This window comes from Coturnix japonica, chromosome 5 (genome assembly GCF_054131305.1).
Source record: "Coturnix japonica strain WE chromosome 5, WE-NBRP24, whole genome shotgun sequence".
In the NCBI taxonomy this organism is placed as follows: domain Eukaryota; kingdom Metazoa; phylum Chordata; class Aves; order Galliformes; family Phasianidae; genus Coturnix; species Coturnix japonica.
The window spans coordinates 15514004-15539240 of record NC_140667.1 but is presented as its reverse complement, the minus strand read 5'-3'; the positions used below and the strand labels follow the sequence as shown (position 1 = coordinate 15539240).

The following is a 25237-nucleotide window of genomic DNA, read 5'->3' as shown; positions in this document are numbered from 1 at the left end:
GACTTAAAATAAAAGCGATAACAGCAAAAATCAATAACCACTTGCTGATGAGGAAAAGAGGCAGGTAATTTGTAATCTCTAGCAGCTGTCTTTTCCAGTTTTTAAAGGAGAACTGTAATATGTCACAGAAACGTCCAGAACTGTCTTTTACACACTAGCATTGCCTGTGTGCTTGAGCCCATATACTCCTGTGACATCCTCCTGACAAGTGATGGCTGTGGTTTTTCCTTATGGCATTATTCCTGCTCGCTGTTCACTGCTTACATGGCATAGCGTGCTTTCATTATGTGTGCAGGCAGATACATTGCATTCCTGCAGCACTGGGCAAGGAGAACTACTTAACTGAACAAGGGGGCTGTATCCAGTGCTTCCTCTGTTCTCCGTTGCAGATTTTCTCTGCTGAATTTCTGTGCATGAGTATTTTAAATGAGCAGTTTGTGCAGCTATGTGTTATCACAGTCCTTCTGCAGATGGACTTCTCCAGACTCCTGGAGCCATAAAACATCTCTATGCTATTGAAAACAAAACACAGACAACAGGTGGCAGATCCTCTAAGTAGGCTGTTATCAATACCCTACAACACTTTGTCTAGTGGAATATAGAAGAACTGGGCAAATGTTAGATTTCTGTGAATCACAAACATGAAAGGTCATAGCCGGACATGCTACGCTGTAGAAAACAGCATGTATGTGTATATGAGCAGTTCTATAGCTATTCTATTTAAGACTTTTTCAAGCTACTTGATTAAAAAAAAAAAACAAAAACAAAAGAAAAAACACCTTTTTTTTTTGCTATGATTATTTCAAATATAAAAGTAAGTTATCTATATTCATATAGATATTCAGTAAAATATTTGATAAGTTGCTGGTGTTGTTTTTTTATTTATTCCATTCATATCAACTAATTACTGCTGTAATGTTAAGGTTATACAAAATTTTTCTCCTATAAGACAGTTTTCATGAGAATAAATGGTCTAGACAAACATTTCTACCAACTCTCTTGTTTTATGAAGTACTCTAAATGCCTTACACCACTTGAGGCCTTTGTTTAGAAGCCTGCGCTTAAATACACATAAAGACCTTAAATATAACTGTTGTGATACAGTTCAAGGTTCTTTCCCCCTGTCAAATATCTGATGCAAAAGAATGACACGGGTTTTAATAAATCAGTAAATTATATGATGAAGATACCTAAGAAAGTTGTTCAAAAATGCTGATGAAGATCAGCATCTTTGTACCCTTCTTTTGGTATTGGAATGACAGTGAGCCAATCTTGATTTTTTACTTGTAAACAGACTTATTATGTTTGTAAAAAGACTTTTTACAAACTGTGTAACTACTTAATGGAAATAAATTAACCTACATGATGAAGATTGTATTGTTTTATTTTGGACATTAAGTTAGCAGAGATCATACAGATAGAAAGGAATTTTTCATTACATATCGATCTGAATTTCATGCGAATAGTCACACGCTTCATGTCATTAACAGCAACTTCTCTATTAAGAAGTGAACTGTAATATGGATGTTTCATTTATTTCAAGCAAGTAAGATATATTATTTTGCAAGGGCATTTATAGCTGAAGATGTAATTATTAAAAAGTTTTCATATGTTCAGATGAGAAAAAAACTCATGAGTATTTACAGTCACCTGCATTTAAAAGCATTGCTAAGTTATGTGCTTTGCTTTGTATATTTCTAAAAACTGTACGTTTGTCCTCTTAAACTTCTGCTGACCTTAAACTTCTGCTTCTAGACATTTTACTGTGGTTTCAGGCTTGGCTTTGGCCTCTTCTACCTTTTTTCCATTATTCTTTGTTTCCTTTTCAAGTGCTTTGTCATTTGATGCAGAATCTTTGAGAGGCATAGTTTCAATCACTTCTTTTTTCTGATTCTTGTTTGAAAATGGGAAGGATTTCTTGTACCTTTAAATAAAAAGAAAGGATATTAAAGCAGAAACACTGGCATAAGTTTAGTATTCTATTTGTTGAGTGGTACTACCAAATATCTAGCATTTGCTTTCTCTACTATATTCAAGGCGAAAGTCCCACAGAGAATAGCAGCAAGTGGGGTCACTGTACTTTTAAAAGCAATGTGCCTTTTAAAGAAGTTTTTTTCTGCTGTTTTTGCTTCATACAGACTCTGTATGTTCAGGCTTTGTGGCACACAATGATAATGCAAGCTGGGCAAGAATGTTAGAAATGTGCACAGCTTTTTTTTATCTCTAATGATCCTTTGTGTTGAAGATCTCTGTAAATGGCTCAAAGGAGGTAAATGGGTATATTTTTATGAAGGATAAATGCTATTCCCTCGAGTCTGACATTGAAATAAACAAAAGAAGGCTGCATAAATAGGCCTTCATGTAAACAATTACACAGCAATAAACATATTGCTGTTTTGGTAGACAGCAAAGCTCCAAGCTAGGCCGGACTGATTAATCAAAAAAAGGTAATATTGGTCTGATTTTTTTTCTAAAAAAGTGGAATAGTGACCACAATAAAAATTATCCGCAGAACAACGGATCTGAAGATTCAATTCTTTGTGTTACAGTTATGTCATTATCATTACAGCTCTGCTCTTTAGCTATATGTATGAAATCCTCACTGCCTGTACGTTAGGAGTTAACTCACTCTAAGAGAAAAGATAGAAAAACCTTACTTTTTGATGTAGCAGACTGCTAGAAGAACTGAAATTATGAAGAAGATGACTGCCAGTACAAGGAGTGCAGTGGGGATACCTTGAAATAAAAGGGAGGTAAGCATAAAATTTTTATATATCTTTAATTAGGACTTCCTGAAGTTTTATGAATGTTAATCTAGATTCTTCTAAAACCAGCCTAGTGTAAGAGGTATGTATGTACACATAGACTCACAGAAGAATACAACTCGCATTAAACAATATGAATTTCCACAATTTCACCCATAAGCATTATTAAAGAGAATAAAATCTTAAGATCTTAAGAATTACATTTAAAAAATCTCTTTTTTATAAGCTTTACCTTTGCCACATTTTATTCTACTTCAAGATTCAGCTATATAAAAAGGAATGCTGGAGCAGCAAACAAAACCAGCGGTAAGCAGTTTTACTACTAACAGCTATCAAACTAACGAGCTGTTCTGGCTAAGGAATACTGCCCTTACCTCCAAAGACAACACCATCATTCCTAAATGCAGGACGGTAAGTGTGGTATTCCTCTGGCACTGTTGTAGTAGTCCCCTCTGTTGGTAATATGGTTTCAGTTATACATATTATCCGAAATTTCACGTTCTTCTGGGTTTGTTCTGGTTCAGTTGCAGTGGGCACTGCTGTGGTGTTCCCAGTCACATCTGAACTTGAATATGCAGTTAAGTCTGATGGTACACTTGATGATGGTATTATGGTTGTAGTTGGATCTGGTTTACATGAATTAATTTGAACATCTATAGTAGGGAAAGGAAATACGTAAGAGTCATACGCATTTATAGAAATTGTTGTCCAGTTATTCTCTGCTGGAGATAATTTGCTTATTCAGAAAAGCATTATTCCAATCAGGCAAGCTTTTATTTCAAACAGGTAACTAAAACCATTATTGTGCACTTTTAACCAATACTGATATAGTCACACACTTTCAGTGTGATGCTCATTTTATAACTGCGTACCACTGATGATTCCTTCTGAAGAGTATTTACAGTAATAATCCATATTAAAAATAACCTGGCCTCCTGCAGAGCAGAAAGCTTAACTACAGATCCAAGCTTCAAAGTACTCCCATTATATAACATGCTGCAAAATAAATGCTATTATTTATGTGTTTAAAACATACACATACACTGTTGACACTTCTGACAGTAATTTGATTTTCTAGGAGAAAAGTAGCCCATGAAACTTTCAGGTAAATCAGGCAACAGAGCAAGATGAAAAATGAGTCAATTTTACTGGTGTCCACAGAAAATAAACACCTGCCATTCTGAGATTAAGTCATTTAAATGACACAAATGTTGTCTATATAAAAATGTGGGTGCAGGTGGACTTCCACAGATGCAAAATCTGACAACTGAACGGGCTCTTGTGAAAATTCACCTTTTCTAGGTGAAATAGATGGTCCATATTCTGAAAAGCTATAAAGATTTCGCCAAACAAGCAGATTACAACATAAATAACAGAGGAAATGGCGTATGTACTGTTCTCCAAATGAATCCCCATGAGAAGTCTGATGACGCAGTTACATTCGCAGAATAAAAAGCTAAATAACAGAGGCTTTTTACTCTTTCTCCACTACTGTTTTCAAATGATTTTTGGTGTTAACGCTGCAAATGTTTTAGCTAAGAACAGGTGGCATTTTGGCTATTAAGATGGAGAAATGCAGAATCATCACAATGTAAATTTAAAATATGTATATATATATTTTCTAACTACTAAGTCAACTTTCTTTTTGGAATTACTTGTTACCTCCTTCATATTACTTGCCTACCCAAGATTTCTGGTGTGAAATGACATGTATTCCATTCAGTGAAGTACCATATTGCATAGGATCAGAAGTGATAGTATCAGTAGGATCAGCTTTTTTTAAAGCATGTTGCCAGAGTACTAAATCACCTACACACTCATCAATAATCACTGTGAACTGCAGAGAACAACTGTGTTAGCCCAATTGAATTATTTTTAAATTGGCAGTTCAGATGATAAGACTATTTTTGATTACGCTTTCTCTCTACATTGCTTTCTTATCAGCAGACAGATTCTTTGTTTAAAACTGTTCCTCCTTTTTCTATTGCTCCATCTTGTTTGCAAGCCCCCTTTAAAAACTGAAAAGCTGCAATGAGGTCTCTCCAGGGAAAGACCCCCAACCTTTCTTCATAGGAGAGCTGCTCCAGCGCTCTGATAATCTTCATGGTTGTCCCTGTACTCACTCCAACAGCTCCATGTATTTCTTGTACTGAGGGCCCCAGGCCAGACGCCATACTCCATGAGGGTAGAGCAGAGTTTTACTTAAAACTCACTGGGAAGTTTAAGGCACCAATTAGAAATAATTTGACCATATACACAGTCAGTGATTTACTGGGATAGTTACATAATAATAATGAATATGGAACACTGGCAAGAACAAAATACCTCCAGTTAAATAATTATTTTCAGTAGACAAGGTAGAAGTAATTAAGAAGAATACTGGTCTGTTCTGCAGCGAAGATCTAATTTACACCAAGAACCAAGTTCTACTTCTGTATATTTGATCTAGGAGCAGAAAGTGAAGCAGGAGAGGAAGCACAGATCTTTTCTCAAACAGGACAATTCAAATTACGTCCTACAAAAGAAGCATTTTTGTTTTACACATCATAGATTGGAAATAGCACACAGGCACCCTGGTTGCAGGTTCAGTTTACCATCTTTCAAATCACCATGCCTAAATAGTCAAAACCCACCAAATATGTTGTGTTGACATGGCAAAAGCAACTTTTCTACTAAGATCTTCCATAGCAACACCAACTTACTATTTTGCATTAATGGAATGGAATTTCTGTGTTGCATGGAAGTGTGTTTTTTGTTTTTTTCCTTTAACCTTGCAGAACTAAATAAAGCTTGACAACATTTAAGATTGGGTGAAAGAGTCATCAAATGATTAGAACTTACTTACTTGTTATGATATTTTTAATGCAAAAGAGAAATCAAACCCAAACACAAGAAATGTAGTTGTCATACTTACATACCTGAAGAATTGAAGCAGTAAACTGTAAATTTAGAAGCTCGATTAGCATTCCATTTCACTAGTCCAACTTTGCCCTGACCGCATTTCTGGTTGGATGTTATACGAGGAATGACAACCAATCCATCTTTTATCCATCCAAAACTACAATAAAAGCATAAGTCTTATTAATAGTAGATTTGTCCCCAGCTTCCTATTAGGTAAAAGGGTTTATTGAAAGTAAAGAGAAACTAATGGCAATTGTATACCTGCATGTTTCAAAGTCATGTTTCAAAGCCTTCTCAACCTGTTCTTTAGTTGCCAGTTGTAGGTTCAGTCGATTGCACACATTACTTGCTTCTGAAAAATTTACTTTTTCATCAAGATAAAGTCCTACACCCATGATCCTGCAAGGTGAAAGCGTGGAACCTGTAGTTTAGACATAGATATTCAAAGTTAATATTATACATTAATACTAACAATTAACCTTCATGTAAAATTTAAGATCATGTTGAAGATCACGTTCAATCAAATTGCCTTTTCTTCAAAATTTCTGACTTGAGGATGGCAAAAAACTGATTCCTTTAAAAATAACTACTTTACAATAAAACACTGCCTCAGCATAGTAGTCTAGAATTTCATAAGTTTTGACAGTCATTAAATTACATGTAAGTACAGTTGGCATTTCAGTTGTTACCTGATCAGTTTCAGGGTGGTTTTTTTTTTTTTTTTTTTTCCCTTTTTTTTTTAAAAAAAATGAAAAAGATAAAAGTAACACACTTGCACTAAAGCACTGGACTGGATTCTGTCAGAGCACTCTTCTTAATAGAAAAATTTTATAATAGTTTCTCAGTTCTCTTAAACTTATCTTTCCTATGAGGACTGCTCTGAAAGAAATGCCTCATTTTACCATGTTGCCCACAACATCAGAGACAGATGTTGGTTGTACAGAAGTAGAAGCTGAACCTTTGCACTAGTATTCTGTTACATGGTGTTGCCACGTGACAGATGGCAGCAGAGGGGCAGTCTGACAAAATGGTGTTTGACATGGAAGTGTGGATGAAGCAATGGGTGTGTCACCAAATTCTGCCATGAGAAAAAAGATGCACCCACTGACATTCATCAGTGCTTGCTGAACGTTAATGGGGGACAAACAGTGCATGTAAGCACAGTGATGTGATAGGCGTTGCATTTCAGCAGTGGCAACAGCAAGTCACATCTGCTGGTGCAGATTTTCATGAGCACAACATGCATGCTCTTGTTCATCAGTGGTAAAAATACACAACTGATGTTGGCAACTACATTGAAAAAGTACCTGAGAATTTTCTCTATCAAATAGTGTTACTGTACTATTTGTATGTGTTGTAGTTTCAGTGGAAATAAATGGTAGGCATTACTTTTTATGTTGTTTGGCATGATTACTTTTTTTATTTTCTTCCAGGTACTGTCAACTATTGAATTTGCTGAGTACGAGGCAGGAAGCAGGTGGTAGGAAGAGAGAAGATAGGTGGATTTATGACACTTTTCTCAAATTCACAAACAACAGGCAGTTTATCCAGCGTTTTTAGAAAGCTACATCTGGCATGTTATCCATGGAAACTACCTCAGGGAAGACACTGTTTAGGTCTGATTACACCCGCCCTACTTTTTTAGCCTGAGTTAAGGATGTAGGACTGACCTCAGGATTCTACACAGTTAATAGGGAAATATGTGCTCTGCCCAGATATTTCCCAAAAGCATATGCCAGAATAAATAAATAAATAAATAAAATATATTTTATATATATATAAACTATATAAATTTTTTCTTGAGTTGCATAAAGTAATTGCCATATTAAATGAAAAGGAATACCCTGTGAATAGTAATTTCAAAATAGCTACACATCTCTAAGGAAGAAAATTTCCATACCTTATCAAAATAAAATCAACAGAAAAAAACAATAAAATGCAACTAGATTGACTGGGTACTCTGGATACGCTTTTTTTTTTTTTTTTCTTTTTTTTTTTTTTTTCTCCTTGGTATTCATTTAAGCTTGCAACAATTTCAAGATTTCATTGCAAACACTCCAGATAACCAGCTCCCACAGGTTTTACTTCCTTGCTGGACATTCCTTACAGGCTCTGTATGTCCACCAGGTACATATACTGAAGTGAAAACTTCATAAAAATCAGTGCATTAGTCAATAGCCAGTCTACAGGCAAGGAAAAAATGAAATAACAGCAGCTTATCCATCATTACTATTTCTTAGCAACTGAGGTTCAATTGAACTTTTTGAACGGAATGACAGAACTAGCACTATGAGAAGGGGTTAAGAAAATATCTAGACTTGTGTGGCAGGCAAAAACAAAGGCAGGCTTTCCACTCTTGCTTCCACTGAGTTCTGCATTCTGGAAATGTGTTCTGGTAAAAGATGCATCTCTGCTGTCTTTGTTTAGTTTAATGAGATTTAAAAATTGCACAGAGCAATCACTGAACTTGATGGCTTTCTCTCAGCATATGCAGAGTTGTGGTCTCCCACAAGCACTTCTTGGTATAGCACAGACCCAGTCAGACAGCTGACGAATCAGTGAACATTTGAGCAGTCCCTGTAGCCAAATCAAAGGCCATCATCCAATTCTGGCCAAATTCATGAGAATTCAGAGCTCTAAGACCCAGAGATTCACTGTTGCTCAGTGAAGAGGTGTGTGTTAGGTACCAAGGACCTCAATTCTGTTCAAGGAATCCCAGCAAGATGATGATTCATGGTGTCAAATATCTTCCTGTCCAGTCAGTGTGTGTTCATGAATGTCCTCTAGTATGTCTTCATCTTGGTCATTCTTGGTAACAGACAGGTGCTCCAGCATTAATTTTCCTTGATTTCCTTTTACTAGCAAGGAGCTCTCCATCTTCTTGAGAACTTTTACATTTCCCCTCTTTCTCAGCTGCTGGATGCACATCCCATTTTCAAGCTCCCGTTCCTTCTCTACGATTTATTCCCAGTCTTCCCTTACTATCTTTTATGCTCAGATGTCACTGCTAGCACAGTCAACTATTTCCCTTAGAAAGTTGTCTAAAGTTGCCTCCAAGTTTCACCAACTTACAGAAGAAATACAGAAGAAAGGGGTATTGTATGACAGATTCTACAAGCAGGGACATATAATAACTTTTGAGGGAAGTGGGTTATCTAAGAACTGTAGGATACAGTTGAATTTGGCAATTTCCTACACTAATTTTTCAAAAAGATAATTCATATAGAATAGGAAATTTGCATTATATTAACCAGAGACAGATGTTCCCGTCCTGGAGATCAGCCACAAGATCCTTGTGCAAGTTTCCTTCAGTTTTGCAAACAAAGAGATTTTCAAAGTATTGCCAAATCAGAGCGAACAACTGTGTTAACGATAGCATTTTATCACAGAAACTAAGAACTGAATTCATACAGATTTTGCTCTCTGAGGATTGCACAAAACTATTTGCTATGGTATATTAAACGGTCTATTATAAATAACAGTCGCATTTCAATAGCTCTAAACTTAATTATCAAAGGATTATCATAATTTTGGAGCAAGCAATTCTGTAGCATTCACACATCACCCAGGCTTATCAAAAAATTAGACTAACAATGAAAGACTTTCCCTATGCTATTTTTCATTGCACTGTTCTATAAAAAAGCTTGTTGTTTCCTATGCTAGCAAACCTATTTACACATACCCTCTTTCCCCACATTTTGCTTGCAAATCTTTTTTTTTTTTCCCAACTACTTTTCCATTCAACTACGATGCTTTAAAAAGTGAAACTTTACATACCTGTTATAAAGTAAGTTTGAGCCATGAATGTCATAACCCAGACTGATAACACTGCTGAGGTAACTCCAAAATAAGTTGTCATTGTCACGAACTCAGAAAATTGAGAAATTTGAGGTGGTTTGTCTTCTGTACTGAGAAGAATTAAGGTACTGGATAATGTCAGACCACGTCTGAGATTGCCTTTCAGATGACTTTTGGAAAGCAGCTTCAGCTGTCACTGCACTGCTTCGTAGAAAGCACAAACGTGTTGACTGTCTCACTCAAAGGCGAGGTCACTGACTGGAAATCTGCAATCACCCTTTACACTTTCTTTCATGTAGGGCTTGCTGGAAAATTTAACTACTGCTGACTCAGAAAACACAGCTGAGGAAGGGAGATAAGACTGTTAAACTGCTAAGTCAGTAAACACTCTGAATTTTTTTTTTCTTTTGCTGTTTTCTCCTGTTTTACTGATTGACAACACAATACTCGTATTGTCTGTTCATCTGGTAAATAAAAATAACAGTCCATTAAATCACAGCAAGGCAGGCAGTCATGCAGAAGAACAAAATTGGTGTTTTTATTTTGATTTAGAAGGGCATCCATTCTTCACTGTTCTATTTGCCTTGATGTAGTGCTTTTACCTTCATCCTTTGCCTTCCAGTTCCAGTGCAAAAATAGGTACCACAATATGTAATTTGATACTTGCTTTTGAACAGATTTGGAGATATGCTACCATAAACGGGATTTCTATTTAGATTGCACACTGACAGTGATGGGAGCTGATCCCTTCACTGCTGTTTTTTGTAAGCTTTGAATAAACAAATATAAACATTCTGATTCAAACCACACATAATCCTACCAGCAGTAACTTTGAAAACTTTCAAGAAGCCTTAGCAGATGGCATTGGTCCCACCTCTTACAGCAGCACATACCATGGTTATGTAGATTACAACATAGAATCTATAGGGTAAAGTGGCAGATGGCTGCAGTGGCTAATGAAATTATGTCTCCATACTAACAAATGAAAATCTAGTTGTGTTTCAGCAGTGATTTAGAACTGAATGTGGGTAAATCTCTGAGATCTTAAGACCAATTAATTTCTATTTATATCACTGCTTTACAATATTTACATGCATCTACACGTAATAATGGCAATCTGCAGTACTGCAATCAGGCTTTCAACAAAGCTCTAAGTGGATTCACTTGCATTCATGATGAGGGAGAAACTACCAGTTATTCTGCTGCTCTCATGGATTAGTAGTATGTGACCGTAAAATAATATTAAACACAACCTTACCATCTCCATAGCCTTGAACTGCTAAATATTTCCTGCTATGAAAACTGACTTCAAAAGTTGGATTTCTGAAGAGAGGTATTTTAAAACTGCATGCTAATTGTCTTTTCAAAGTTTACTGCCTTGTGCCTATTGTTCTCACTGTGGCAAAGTTCCTTTGTCAAACTCTGTCCATGTTATTGATGTTTAATTGGATTTTTAGCTGGAAAAAAAAAAAAGACATAAACAACTTGGTTAAACTAAACAAAAATATAAGCTCCTTCAACATGATTTTTAAGAGCAATATACAAATTATGAAATGAAGAAAAAAAATAAAAAAAATAGAATGATAAAATGAGACTGAATAATTTTTTTTAATCAGTTTCTTTCTTTTAACATCTTAGTTGTTCCAAAATTATGAGGAAGATCAGTTATCTGGACTGTAACATTAGGAAAGTTTTGTAAATTGTTTATGTGTCTTTATCTTAACTCATGTGCAAAACAAAACACCAAAACAGTTTCTTGCTGAATATTTTAAATAAGCATTTGAAAAAAATACAGTAAGCTCTAAGGAACACCCCATCATCTCATGCCAACATGTTTAGAAATGTTTCAAAAGATGATGAAGACTGTTATACAGAAAACTTGTGGTCTGTGGAGAACAGTCTTAGCTATTCTCCGCAATCATTTCTAAAGGATACCTGAGGCCTGAAAAATAGGAACAGAAACAAATTAAGTGGAAAAAGATGTATATGTGGCAAATACAATCAGGGTCTCTTTACTTGGTAGCAACAATTTCTTTCATGATTATCTTTGTTCCAATTTTTATCTCCCTGAAGCAGACCACTAGAAATTCAGCAGTGAAATTTGTGCTCTTGAGACCTTCCCACTGATCTGGCAGTTCATCTATCCACACAGCCCTTGCTTCCCAGACTTTCCAAGACAACAAGAACACAACTCCAATAAAGAATCCTAACCTTTCACTTAGTCTCCTTTGGTTGCAGTCCTCTATCTCCTCAAAGACAAACAGCCACTCTCTGAAGCAGGAGTTAAACTCTCTCCAGGATATTTCAGCATCCTCTCTGTTATTTTTAGGATATGATGAGGTTGACCCTGCTTACAAACAAACATCTCTATAGAAAAGGGAGTTGCTTGCTCTTCTACATCATTTTTCTGAATAACTGAAAGACTAAGAACAAGATCTTTGGTATGTATAATGTGACACTACACTATGCAGCATAGAAAAGGCAATGGCATTTCAGAACATTTTCATTAATATGCAGACAGAGTGCATGTGAAAGATAAATCTTTAAGGTAGCAACAGTGAGGACTTCGAAACTGTACTTTTATTTCAAAACTCAAGTATGTGATACTATACAGTACAATACCAGCACACTGGTGCAAAATCTTACAACGTTACAGATTTAAATATGATACACAAAAATAGTGCCCTTTTAAAATTCCTTTGACTAGAAACATTTGTGCTGTGCAGGAGAAACAATAAACGTGTCTTGTTTAAGCAAAAAATAAATATTGCACCTCAAGAAATCTATTTCAGTGTTAAAGGCATAAATAGTAGATCTATTTCTTGTGATCTCTGAACTCAGAAGAGATTGTGTGTGTGTCTGTGTTTTCTTTTTCTTTTTTTAAACAGATAAAGAAAACTAATATTCAATGGAAAGCAGTTATATTTAGAATAGGTTTTGTCCACAACCTAGTTTTCTATCCAAACATGTGTCTTCACTAATTAACTGAAAAACATAAGCAAAAGTATTTAATGTGCTGTTAGTCACTGTGCTTCATTATTTTTAGTGGGCAGTTTTCTCACAGTAGGTGTATTAATTAAGACTATACACATTTTCATCAACTTCATCCTTGTCATTTAATCCTTACAGAAATCCCTTGCTTCTCTCAATCCACTCCCCATAACACCTTTTTGGTTAAATTATATTCGCCTCAAACATTGCAAGTAGCTCAGCTCTAATTAATACAACTACTTTGCCTTGTGGACCAAGTCCATGAAAATTCATTGTGCTGAGTTCCAAAAGAGGATGAAGACGCTGTCCACACTCTGGCCAACAAAACCTTAGCACATGCTCAACATTAAGCAGCTGAAGAGTCTTACTGAGATCAGTAACTTTCTACAAGTACTAAAATAAGGTATTGGATCAACATCAGTGCAAAGGTGAATAAGAACAAATTAATTCAATTACAGACATCTATTTTCCCTCAGTATGCTCCAAAATGTCTGTATTCACATAACAAAGTATGTATCACAATTTTTGGCATAGTGGATTCTGAACCTTCAGGACTATTTGCCTTTTATTGCATTATGATGTTATCAACGTTACTTCTAAATACTTTTAAGTTGAAGAAGCTGGTTCTAATAAATGAATATTGAAAGAGCCACCTGTAAGTTTCTTTAAATAGTAGAAGTATGGGAAATGTCACAGTGATTCTTCATTGTCAGGTATTTTAACTGAATCAACTATACAGCAAGTAATTAGCAAGAAACTCTCTTCTGTCTTATTTAGCAATTACAATTTTAGACCAAATGACACTTCCCCATTATCCTTTTAGAACTTCCTTAAACACTCCATATTTGTCCAAAAAACAAGTAGCATATATGCAATAAAAACCTCCCAACTGCATATAGATGGATTTCCCCCAAAGCTAGCAGTGATCTAACTTTTTTTTTTTTTCCTCCTCACTCCTCCATGTAATTTTCATGTAAGAAAGATTTAGCTAGAGATGCAACCAACAAAATTCACCAGCAGGACATTTGTAATTAGCAATAGATATGCAAACTAAATTTCTGACTGTTAGAAATCCTTTTTCTTTGATAGTTAGCTTGAGCTTCAGACTTTACACCAGAAGAAGACAAGCTCCCACTAACATCAGAAGATCCTGAATCTATTGGATGATAGCAACAGTGCCACCTAGACCTCATTTTAGGTTTAGTTGTGTATCCCATTCAAAAAATAGAGATGGTCCTATTTTTAAAGTACATCATAAAAGACGCATATGACGGTACTTGCATACAGATAATTCCCTTCATGAAACTAAGGAATCCACAAGACATTTTGTCTGACAAAATAATTTTAACCTTCCATTGGCCTTATATTTCTACACAAAACTCATGAACAACAAAGAAATAATAATTACTCTTTTAAAATTCAAGGACACAAATGTCATTAGTACATCAACAACAACAACACAATGAATTCGGGAAACGCAAAGTGAAACACTAGCTGCAAATATAGTTTTAGTCATAGCCTTTGAAATCATAGGAGAAATGTTAGCATCTTGTGCAAATCTTTCTCTTAATTGCCTGCTGGTTGCTGCTTACTGCCAAAACCCTATCATGATTCAGTATTATTTGAATCAGTCATTTACATTAAGAGGATAAAAAATTATTTATCCGATTATTATTTTGGCAAGCTATGTTCACAATGTATCCCCAAGATTGATGGGGTGGAGTAACTCACTTGTGTAACAGATGTCACAGGTGACAACTGTAAAAATGACTAAACACTACCTTTAACAACAGTGTTCTAATACTGTGCTCTCTCAGGTACCATAAGTACATGGTGCTGCTTTGTTATTCAGTGCGTTGTTCATGTTGAAGTCCTGAGTTCCACCAGGAATATTGATGGGCAGCAGAACAGCTGGCTTTCCCTTCAGGTTTCTCTGATACTTCATCACAGGAGCTGTATGAATGGTAGACTCCCAACACCACAGCAAAAATGATTATCGCAGCCACTACAAGCCATACCACATTCCAGTGTTTACAGAGTTTGGGGTACAGTATATATAAATAATTAACGATGACTTCAAGTCTGCTGTAAAATGAAAAGGACACCATTATATGTTAATAATATGCAAATCATTTACATTAAGCTTGTAAATGTGAGGAGTTTCATAGATCTATTGTGTGTTACTTTTCTTCCAAAGAAAAACATATTAAAAAAGGTTGATAGAACCATACAGAAAACTCAATCAACTCCAAAGTAAAAAGGAAGAAAAAAAATAATAAAAGCTGAGAATGTAGAAAAGATTTTCAGTTAAGCACAAATGCTTCAGGTATCATAAAGCAGAGTATGTAAAGCATACTTCAGGTATCATAAAGCCGAGTATGAATGTAGTAAGTGTGTCCCTCCCTCTGCTGAAGGCTTTCCATCATAGTGCTGTTCTGCAGTGTTTATAGAGGTTCTAGAGGGAGTGAGCATCAGCCTGTCCAAGTCAGAGGGAGTCCAGCATAGCTGAAGAGTTCGTGTTAACCTACATTCCCCTTGTGAACACACCTACTGAATGCACTCTGGTGTAGATAGACCGATAAGACATTTTGGAAATGACACATGCACAAAGAAAGGCATCAGATTCATGAAATACAAGTTTCTTGAGATAGTGTGCTACAGAGTGATTCATTTATCACCTAAAAAACATCTGAGGAATATTTTTTACCTCAAAACATGTCCCCATCAAGATGAAGCATTTTGACATGCAAACATGAACAAAAAAGTTTAACCAAAATATTAAAAATAAAAATTTTGAATTTTGCAATTGCACTTATGTGGAATAAATAATTCTGTGAAACTAGTTAGTGCAAATATCCTTCCCTAGACTGGAAGAAAACATGCTAAAATAATATCATAAAGCACACTTGATTGGTACCACAAATACAGAGCATCTCCTGCCATATGGTCATATTAATACCAGTGCCTCACCTGCTTTTCAGGTTTTTTATCTCACTGTCATTTTCACTTTCTTCATGTTCATCATGATTTTCTTTTGGCGTCTCCTCATCTTCTTCCTTCAGGTCCTGAAGTTCCTTGTTTTTTTTCAAGCCTTCCTGATAGCTTTAAAAAAAATGATTTTTCTTAATCTAGTATACTGTATAAGCACATTCCTATGTGATGATAAACTGGCTTTATATTTTGCTACATATGATAAAACACAAATAACTTTGTTTTTGCAGAACTGGAACAGGACAAAAGATGAGCTATGACTATACCACATAGCCATCCTCACTTAATAGATGATTACACTAGCTTTATTAGTAAATTTATCACAGAAAAGGAAAAAATTATTATAATCCACTGCAGAGTAGAATGCCTGTCTACTGTAAAGACGTTGCTTTGTATTTTTTGTTAACTGTTCTTCTTACTTGTTTTAAACACCTACTAGATATTCTATTCTGCCACACAAATATGACTTCCATGGAAAATTTGACATCATGTTAATCGCTTCCATGAACACCTTTCAGAATATGAATTTTAGAAAATTGTTTTGGGATGTCCCATCATGAAGGTGAATGCTATCAACATATGAACATCAATCCAAGTCAGAATCTCTGATTATAATTGGCTCTCTCCCAGACAGGCTAATATAAATAAAATATGAAAGTGAAAAACCATGATGAAGTCAAAAGTTATGTTAACTCACTTTGTTTCCCATATTGCTTCAGTTGGGACAGTCATATCAATAACATCGCTCATTTTTCATTTAGAATTACACTACAAAAATACGTCCAGTGGCACATATTTAAAATTTAATTCTCATAAAGTATTCCCACCCTTTGTTATATGCTTCCTCTTCTATCTTGGCTTTAGTTTCAGGACTGATCTCTTCCAGCCCGCTCTGTGTCAGTGCAGAAGTAGAGGTTTCACAGTCAGGCTCTCCATTTGTCTTTCCACTGCTAAGACAAAAGAGAAAATGAAAGTAAAAACCAAAGCTGCTGAAATCTTTGTTTTTGGAGTCTACCACCAAGTAAGAAAAAGATCAGTTTGTATGATTCCTGATCCACTAACAATTATCCCAAACCTATCTTTGAAGGGAAATCTGTGATTTTCCACTTTAATGTATGTTGAAGAAATGTTTTGCAAAAGATGTAGTAAATATTTGGCAAAATTTTAGTTTCAAAAATAACTTAAAGCTAGTAATTATTATGTTTATTTCCTTTAAAAAAAATCATATTTGTTTCATGGTGTGTCTATGGCATTTATTTTTCCTTTAAAAAAATTTTAAAAATCAAATATATATTTCCTCTTTTGACTTTCTAAAAATTGTCTCCGCTGCAGCAGAGGAAAAAAAGAGTAGAAATAATTGCAAATATTATTTTAATAAAGCATTTTTCTTATATGACTCTTAAGTACTTTACTGACTTTATAGTAAACTGAAATTTATACTCACCTCACACACAAGTAAAAAAAAATATAAATGTACACACACCTTCTATCAATAACATTTTTCCTAAGTAAAAACTGTGTTTAGCCTAAAGATAAACTATTGAATATTGCTCTCTTTATGCTCATCTGCCCTCATTTCTTTTGTCTGGGTCAGAAAGTTTATGTGATTCAGATAGGACTGAGCAAATTTAGCAAAGATGAGGTTTAATAAGCTCAGCAGCAGATCTCATTCCAGTTTCTGGAATCTGGCTATTTGACAGATACATTAATGTTGATTGATGGCATCTGAGAGCAATGGATTTTAATATAATTATTTTTAATTTTTCATATTGACACAGATCCTTATTTTCATTTGGGCTTAGAGATTTTTTAATTTAAGAATTTCTGTGCAGTTCCAAAAGATGGTCCAAATCTTGCAGAATTCTGATGAATTGTGACAACCAGTGGCTTTCTAGCACTGAAATTCTCTGCCTTCCTTGTTCGCGTAACTACTATTTTGATGCCAAACTGGAACTAATTAAACCCACGGAACAACCCATATAACTACATGATGACAGTGCATCTGCACTAATGGTAGTAACACAGCTGTCAAAAGGGCACATATTTCAATTTAAAAAATCTTGCAATTTATAAGTTTTAGAAAAATGTAGATGTTGAGGTACTGGCCTGAAAAAACAATCCCCTCTTTCATATCTCTATTCAAGTTCTGTTTTAAAATACAAACTTCTTCTCAGGCCATACAGTTGTTAAAAATAAAATCTCAAACCGAATGCTTTACTTTATCTAAGTGTTCAATTCACTTTGCACTAAAAAATAGAAAGAAAAAAAAGAAAGAAAAAAACACTCAGCTATTGTTTTGACATATACAGAATTCTAATTATCTAGTATTAGGATAAATTATACTTTTTAATTTCATATATTTTAAACACAAATTTTGTAACCTACATGATCCTAAATATCATGACATTTCAGTGTGTGATTCTTATCAGCTTGCAACACAGACAAGGCACAAGCTTCGATTACTAGAATAGTTAAGCTTAAGAATATACATACCAAAAGTTGCTCATGGCCAATCCAAAGTACAGCAGGAATGCTTTGTAATAAATATATATATATATAAAAAAATCCACTTGCATTACATGTGATACTTAGTTTTGCTGAGTTCCAAAGGTAGGCATACTCAATTGTACAATCTTCTGCTGCATTTTATATTTATTGAATTGCAGTGGCTGATGGATTGTAGCAAGCAAAACTTAGTTCTCAGGTCCTGCTTGTATATTCTTTGGACACGCTCACAAAAAAAAACCAAACCAGTATAATGGTGATAGACTAAAATACAGTTAACAGGTCTTGAATCAGTTTGGGTCAATATTGTGATACTATTCCAATACCTTATGCATTGGTATATTTTCTGTCACGAAACACTGACGTTGTATACCAGCAACATTTTCATTTCATACTAGCATTCAATAGGTAGTGAAAACTCACTTCTCTAAAACAGCAGGCAGAACAGGATTAGATGTTAGATTGCTTTTTCCATTGCTAGGTGATTCAGACTGTAAGTTGAAAAACAACAATAAATGCTACATCCATGAATAAACTTAAAACAGATCTTCAGTAAACCAACAAAATCAGTATGCTACTTAGGTTTCCTTCCCTCATCCACTAGCAGAGTATGTTTATCAAAGAGCCCACAAATTACTCCTTTTAACCACAATAAACAATGGACTTAGAAACTAATGATATTGAACCTCGACAGTGCTTCCCCCCCACCTCCAGACAGTATCCTGTCTAATTCTTCATCAATTGATCACTAAACAATAAAATAGTCCCTTACCACAGGAGGATTGCTTTTCTCCATCCTCTCATTAGGAGGGAGTCAAATTTAACCAATGAAAAAGCTTACATTTTTAATAACCATGGCTTGGTCTATGCAAAAGTATTTTAAACAAAAAATTCTGTCTTTAAATTATGAGTTTTACTTACCAGGGATGGCATTGAAGGGATAGGTGAAGCTGCTGGTGACTGACCAGGAATGTTTAAGGAGTTAAATTTAGGAACAACAGCAACGCTGACTCGCCTCCGAGGCATATTCTGTAGTAAAGAACATTTTATCTATCATACAATAAAATAGGCTGAAGAAAAGTTCTGCAAGTTAATATGTGCGGCAAAAATGTAACTTAATGCCCGCACCAAACCCTGGGGGGAAGAAAAAGTTGACAGCAAAATTATGCTACTGCTAGGGCTGTGGTCTTCCCCAGAACTTCATATAGTACTGTGGTATGGCAACTGCTTGGAGAAGAATGAGGCTTTGCACAAGGATGCTGCTCACTTTCCCCTCCACTCTGAAAGTTCAATAGGTGAAGTGACATAAGAGGGATGTTCTGAACTGGTGTCTTCAATTCTCATTAGAGGCTATGAGGCTTTGCTTACATTTCCAAAAGCCTATGAAATCAATATACATATGCTAGCACTATACAACTCATAACTCAAATACATTTAAGATAATTTAAGCTTTTGCTGTCATTAGTTAAGAAGCCAAATACCTTACTGTATGATAGACAATTGGTGAAATCTATGCATCCCAAGCAGTAAAAAACTCAACCAAGTACCTATAGCATCTACGTGCTTCATCTTAGTGTATATACATACTGTTCTAAGATTCTGCTCTATACAACTTTACAGAAAAGGAGTTAAATACAGGTTTACTGAATATACACTTGGGATCAACTGCTCCACGATCCTGGTCCTAGACAAAACCAACTAAACCTATTAATTAATGACAGAAGTCCACATAATGTGTTCCTGAAAAACTTCACAGGAGAGTGAATTCTTCTTACTCAGCACTTAGAAGTGATAGGAATAAACAAAACCTAAAGGACTACAGCCAAGAGAAGAGTAAAAATATGAATGGAATAACTAGACTCAATAATGCCTCTCATCACCAGATTTCAGAGCAGTCAAACTGGGACTCAGGTCCCCCAAATTACTGGTTAATTTAGGATATTTTAAGTAAACTTGGACTCCAGAACTCTTGGAAGTACTAAACAATTAAAAATATATATGTGTGTGTAAAACAATGTTAAGGTACATAACAATCTGAGGCAATCTCCCTATTTCAGTACTTATTCAAGCCAAATGAGATATTTTGATTGTAACTGGAAACTACTTCAAATTGCTATTTACATCTGTCTTCTAAACACAATTGTAATTCTTAAGACAGTGAAAATGGTTTATTCCTGGACTCCCTCATTAAATAGAAAGCTTTGTTCCAAAGTTCAGAATTCTCACTGAACTACCTATTGGACCTATGTCTTTACCTACAGCACAGGTAGCTGGCCTGAAATATTACTACTCATAAATAAATACATCTCTTTATGATTCACAGCAAACATTACTGTTATCACATAGAAGCATAAAGTCATTCCTAATCAGGCATCTAAAATTAAAAAGCATGGATACATTTGCACTAGATTAGATGAACAATATTGAGAATTTACTGTGGTAAACTCTGTGGTACTATGGTAATATTTGAACACAGACTATTAAATTTGAATGTACATAGATATTGCAAAAATACCTTTCCAACAGTAAGAGACATGGATCTAGATGAACGAGGTACTCCATCTTCTGCTTAAAAACAGTACATAAGGAACAGTCTTAGAATACAGAAGTATCTATAAATAATACTAATATAGCTCTTGTCAGCATTTTAAACTCAGACATACTATATTTGCACAATATCTATTATGACTGCCTATTTATCTGTCATACAGTTCTGGCCTCATTTACATCTATAGCAGAAATATGAAGTAACAAAAAACAACATACACACAAAAAATCCCATTACTATCCATACTGACATCATAAAAAAAGCCCAATAATTACCTCTTTATATAAGTTTTTTTTTTGTTTTGCTTTTTTTTTTTTTTTTAAAGAAAATACTCATATTTGAATTTCTGCCCAGAAAGCTAAGAAAGAAAAGGTGGCAAAGGAGATGTATTTTTAAGTAATTAGGCTTTGTTACCAACTGTCATTTCAAAAGCAGTTGCATTAATACTGTGCAAGCAATGCATGTAAGAGTTCACTACAGATTTCATCAGGTCTAATCAGAATACAGTAAGGGACAGTGATTTTAAATTACTGTGCTATAACATTAAACGTGGTATAATAATTTAGGTGTTATAAGTATATATATTTAATGTCTATTTCTGTAGAACACATTTCATGTTTCACCTCTTATCATTAATAGCACTAGATACCTCTCTGTACACAGGAAAGACAAGCACTAGAGGATTTTTTTGTTAGTTTTTACCAGATGCACCATAGTTTCTGCTAGAATTCTGATTAGCAAGTTTCTTAAACTCCATTAGTTCAGCATGATCTTTTTCATAAGTTCTTTTCAGATTTTCCACATACTGCATCATTACTTCCGTTGCCTTTGACATACGCTTCTCCTGAGGAAGAAAGGAGGATTACTGAGTTACATCTACATTTCTCAAACATATTGCTTCAGTGTGTGTGCTCCCTGTCAGGGAATAGTTGTTCATTAAAAATATTGATATCTTGAAGATTAAGAATTCTTAAATCAATTAGAACACAAACATGAATGCATTCATATACGCCCAAAGAAAATTATCATTATTTTGTCATATTATGCCAATTTATACACTGTCTTTGCATCTACAATATATAAATAAATATAATCAATAATTTTATATAATTGTTAACATTATTGGTTATGTGGTATATGTGCAATTATTCTCCAAGCTCTTGGTTGCTGGCCTCAGCCTAGTTACTTCATTTGGCAAAGGTAACAGTCTTGAGCCTGAGAATATGTTGCAGTATTCTCATTTATACTTGCTGTTCTGAGTTGTCTATCTTCACCTATTGCAAGGGCAGGTTGACAATCTAGATGAGCTTTTTTGACTCAAAAATACTGCCCTAATTTTAAATGTTTCTTGTGATGCAGCTATAGTTCTGAATAATATATATGCCCATTATATAGATGTTACAAAACTTCATATGCAATTCTGTTTGAATTTTGTTTCAGACTAAAAGGAACGTCATCTTTGACATTCTAATAAATGTCTTTAATCTCTCAAAATGACAAAATTCAAAGAGATAATCTACAGCTATGGCTGGTAAAAACAAAACAAAACAAACCCTAACAACTAAAAATCAAAACAGCAACCAAGAAATAATAATGTGCAGCCAGGATATATTTGCTAGACACCAGGATGCCAGTAGTGGGGAGAGGGGGGGGGGAATGAGGTTGGAGCTTCATGATCCTTGAGGTCCCTTCCAACCTGGGCCATTCTGTGATTGTGATGTTCTTACCTGGCGAACGGCTCCAACCATTTCAGCACGACTAGATAGTCTAGCAGCTAAACGCCGCAGAACAGCAATATCCTCCAGCAGTTTCTGGTAAGCTTCTCTGTGTTCATAGTGATGCCATAAGTGAGCTGAAGACTGAAGAGAAAATATATAAGCCTTACTATTACGTCTTCCAACACTTAGTTCAGATCAGTTAGCCTGAGTAATAGAACAAGTATAAGACGCACCCAGGCAGAACAGTGTATTGATGAATTCACCCTTAGAGGAACAGCACTCAACTACCAAGTAAATGCTGAAACCGTGACACGGAATGGTACATTACTGCATATTGTAGGCATGCTTTTCAAGATATTAAGAAGGGCTGAGCACACTTGCAATTCTTTTTCGTTTGAAATCAGTTATGAATCAAGACTTTCTACCAACAAACTTACTTACAAATACCGAGCTTATTTCACATGTAGCAAACAAATGACTCCTGAAACACATAACATGTTTATTTGCTTAGCTCAAGGTGTTAAGAAGGCATTTTATGTTCCACCAGTTCCAAGATATTTCAGTCAAATTAAATCAGAAAATTAATCTGATGTTAAGGTCTCAAGAATTCCAAAAGTAAGACAATAATAGAGATGAATATTGCATGCAATTTAAATGTTGCACTGGCCTAGGTTTCCCAGAGACATCGTTTGCCTGCTTGGAGATTATTAAAAACCACTTGGACACTGAGCAACTCGCTCTGCATGTCCATACTGAAGCAGGTGGTTGGACCAGAGGTCTTTGCTGACCTTAACCAATCTGACTCTGTGAAAGCTGATTGCAGCTGTTCAATACTGGCAACATGGTTGCTGGTGTCTAATTAGGGATAATTTGGCACGTCAAATGTAATAAAGTAGATGTTTGCAGCTGAAAAAGCCCTTTTACACTAGTCGGAAAGAAACAGTAGGTATGTAAAATATTATAATTATTAAAAACCTGAGATTTTACAGGCTGTTTCTGCTTGCTCTTTAAACAGAGACAAGATCTGCAAAACATTTTCCACACTTTTTCCCCAGTAGCAATCTGTATGTGCAGATTTGAAATACCACATAAAAAGACGAAAATATCATAGTTTTTGTTAATTGCACCCTTTCTCACATAATGTTCTTCATAAATAATTAGATAAAAAAGATAATTTTATATTTTATTAGCAGTTTCTCAGATCTATAGCAGCACCTTCTTGGAAGGTGCTATTTCAGTTAGCAGCATGGTATCTATGCACCTGTTATTTTTTTTTTAATTTTATTTTGGTTTTGTTTGGCACAGAACTGTGTGCAGCACGTAAGTTGACACAGCTCAGAGATATATTTGTCATTTCAGTTAGAAAATCCAAAGAAAGCTGGTGAGAAGAACTGAAAATTACTGCTGACAAAGGAATGTGAAAGGCAGATAGAATGGGAAAGTATTCAGGTCTATAACCTTTTCCTAAGACCACATGTATTCCTTACATAACCCTCACTGTTCCCTGACCTGTGCAGTGTTCTACTATCTGCAGTTCACTGACCTTAGGCTACTAACTTCTAAATTCAGGATTAAAATCATTTCAGTATCTCACCTAACTAGATACTGCAAATTCACTGATAGAAAAGGTCTCGTCCATGAGAGTATGGATCAGTGCTCAAAATGCAGTTCTATATACTCTCAACTCTGTCAGAGGCTTATTCTAAGAACTGAACCTCAGATTCATAGGATTTATAACTGAAAACTGTTAGACGTAGAGCAACATCCTCTACACGTTTTCAGCAACAGTGGCCCACTCTGGCAGGAAACGCTCTCTCCTCTGTAGGGAGTTACATAATGAGCTCAAGCAGTAGAAAATGAAGTTTTGGGGTAGAATTTAGGATAAGTGTAAGCAAGCACAGATATACATTCCAAAGATGTGTGCACTTGCATCTGTACAAGTGTAGTTCAGGAAATTGCTGTTTTCTTACCGTAATGGCTGTTTTAAAGTTTTCCAGTTCCTTCTCAGCATTCTCTTCAGTAAGATTTCTCTCTCTCTCTGCTTGGTGAATTCTTGATTCCAAGGTATAACTATCATTTCTAAAGGCCAAGGAAAGTTGTACAAATACATTCTGTTTGGATTTAAAAGAAGACATTTTAAAATCAGTGCCACTGTAATGTAGTCTGCAGTAACAAGTTATGAATACAGTATATATTTAACAAGCTTCCATGCTTAGAATATTAAATATATTAAGATATTAAAGACTGAAAATGAAAATTGAAAGTATCATTTAAAAATTGTTTCAAATATCCGTTTGCATTACTTCCTCTAATAATGTGAATGTTTTCATGAATGTTTCTCTGGGAGATCAGTAGTGCAGAGACACAATGACGGAAGTAGCCTACCAGAAGCATTAGAATCACAATGAATCTGTTTTCTAACTGGACTTCCTCCAAGGGTCCCCAAGGTTTTTAAACAGACAGTCTGTGCAGAGGAAGTCCAGGGATGAGCTCACCATTAGCATTGTTTTACCTAAGGGATAAACATCTACCACCAAAAGCAAAAGATCTAGTGTTTAACATTCTCTCAAACCCTGCTTACAAAGGTTGTTGCTTGAAACTGAGGAACATGAAGTAAAAGGTGCAAATAATTCAGAAGCATATCCAAGATTATAAATAATTTAAATACAGAAAAGATTTATTAAGGCAAAATGCAATTTGCATAACTGAAAAATGTTAAGTAAATTCAGAATATTTTTCTTTAATTAGAGCTTGTGATATTCAGAAGCTTATATGAACATATAGCAATGCTCACTTTGCCGTCTATATTTATCAGTAACAGGCTTACCTCAACTTCTTTTTCAGTAAGTGGAGGGGAGCTAGAAATAAAAGCAAAACAACTCAGTTTTTTAGTTTTGTCTCTTATAAACAAAGAAACTGAAATATTTAATTGGAAATAACAATGAATGTCTTTCCCTTAAATATCGTACCATTCCTTTTTTTTCAAACCAGTATTATATATTTGTTGGTTTGCTCCTTTT

General features: G+C 35.0%; 2 protein-coding genes across 37 annotated transcripts in view; both read right to left on the bottom strand.

Annotated features, from left to right (window-relative positions):
* Nucleotides 1-1366: 1366 nt before the first annotated feature.
* LYVE1 (lymphatic vessel endothelial hyaluronan receptor 1) lies at nucleotides 1367-11812 on the bottom strand. Of its 2 annotated transcripts, none has more exons than XM_085548512.1 (7): nucleotides 11676-11812; nucleotides 10723-10921; nucleotides 5928-6087; nucleotides 5684-5823; nucleotides 3140-3418; nucleotides 2658-2736; nucleotides 1367-1924 (listed from the first exon to the last, which is right to left on the bottom strand). In XM_085548512.1, exons 3-7 carry the CDS (start codon nucleotides 6059-6061, stop codon nucleotides 1738-1740), a joined length of 819 nt encoding a protein of 272 aa, XP_085404638.1. In that variant the 5' UTR covers nucleotides 6062-6087; nucleotides 10723-10921; nucleotides 11676-11812; the 3' UTR covers nucleotides 1367-1737. The 2 variants fall into 2 exon arrangements, with proteins under 2 accessions (XP_085404638.1, XP_085404637.1); XM_085548511.1 differs by lacking the exon at nucleotides 11676-11812 and adding an exon at nucleotides 9444-9806 and having other exon boundaries at nucleotides 10723-10890.
* A 214-nt stretch (nucleotides 11813-12026) lies between these two features.
* IRAG1 (inositol 1,4,5-triphosphate receptor associated 1) overlaps nucleotides 12027-25237 on the bottom strand; it is a 76259-nt gene continuing 63048 nt past the window's right edge. For 23 of the 35 annotated variants that reach the window (XM_015864014.3, XM_085548480.1, XM_085548481.1 and 20 more), the window contains 10 exons: nucleotides 25045-25075; nucleotides 24188-24328; nucleotides 22227-22358; nucleotides 21202-21343; nucleotides 20467-20519; nucleotides 18873-18980; nucleotides 18375-18442; nucleotides 16274-16396; nucleotides 15426-15557; nucleotides 12027-14540 (listed from right to left, as the gene is read on the bottom strand). In XM_015864014.3, the coding sequence (XP_015719500.2) occupies nucleotides 14300-14540; nucleotides 15426-15557; nucleotides 16274-16396; nucleotides 18375-18442; nucleotides 18873-18980; nucleotides 20467-20519; nucleotides 21202-21343; nucleotides 22227-22358; nucleotides 24188-24328; nucleotides 25045-25075 (1171 nt within the window). In that variant the 3' untranslated portion in view covers nucleotides 12027-14299. Of the gene's footprint in view, nucleotides 14541-15425; nucleotides 15558-16273; nucleotides 16397-18277; nucleotides 18443-18872; nucleotides 18981-20466; nucleotides 20520-21201; nucleotides 21344-22226; nucleotides 22359-24187; nucleotides 24329-25044; nucleotides 25076-25237 lie in introns of those variants that run through there. The other 12 variants (XM_085548496.1, XM_085548495.1, XM_085548494.1 and 9 more) reach the window with 6 other exon arrangements.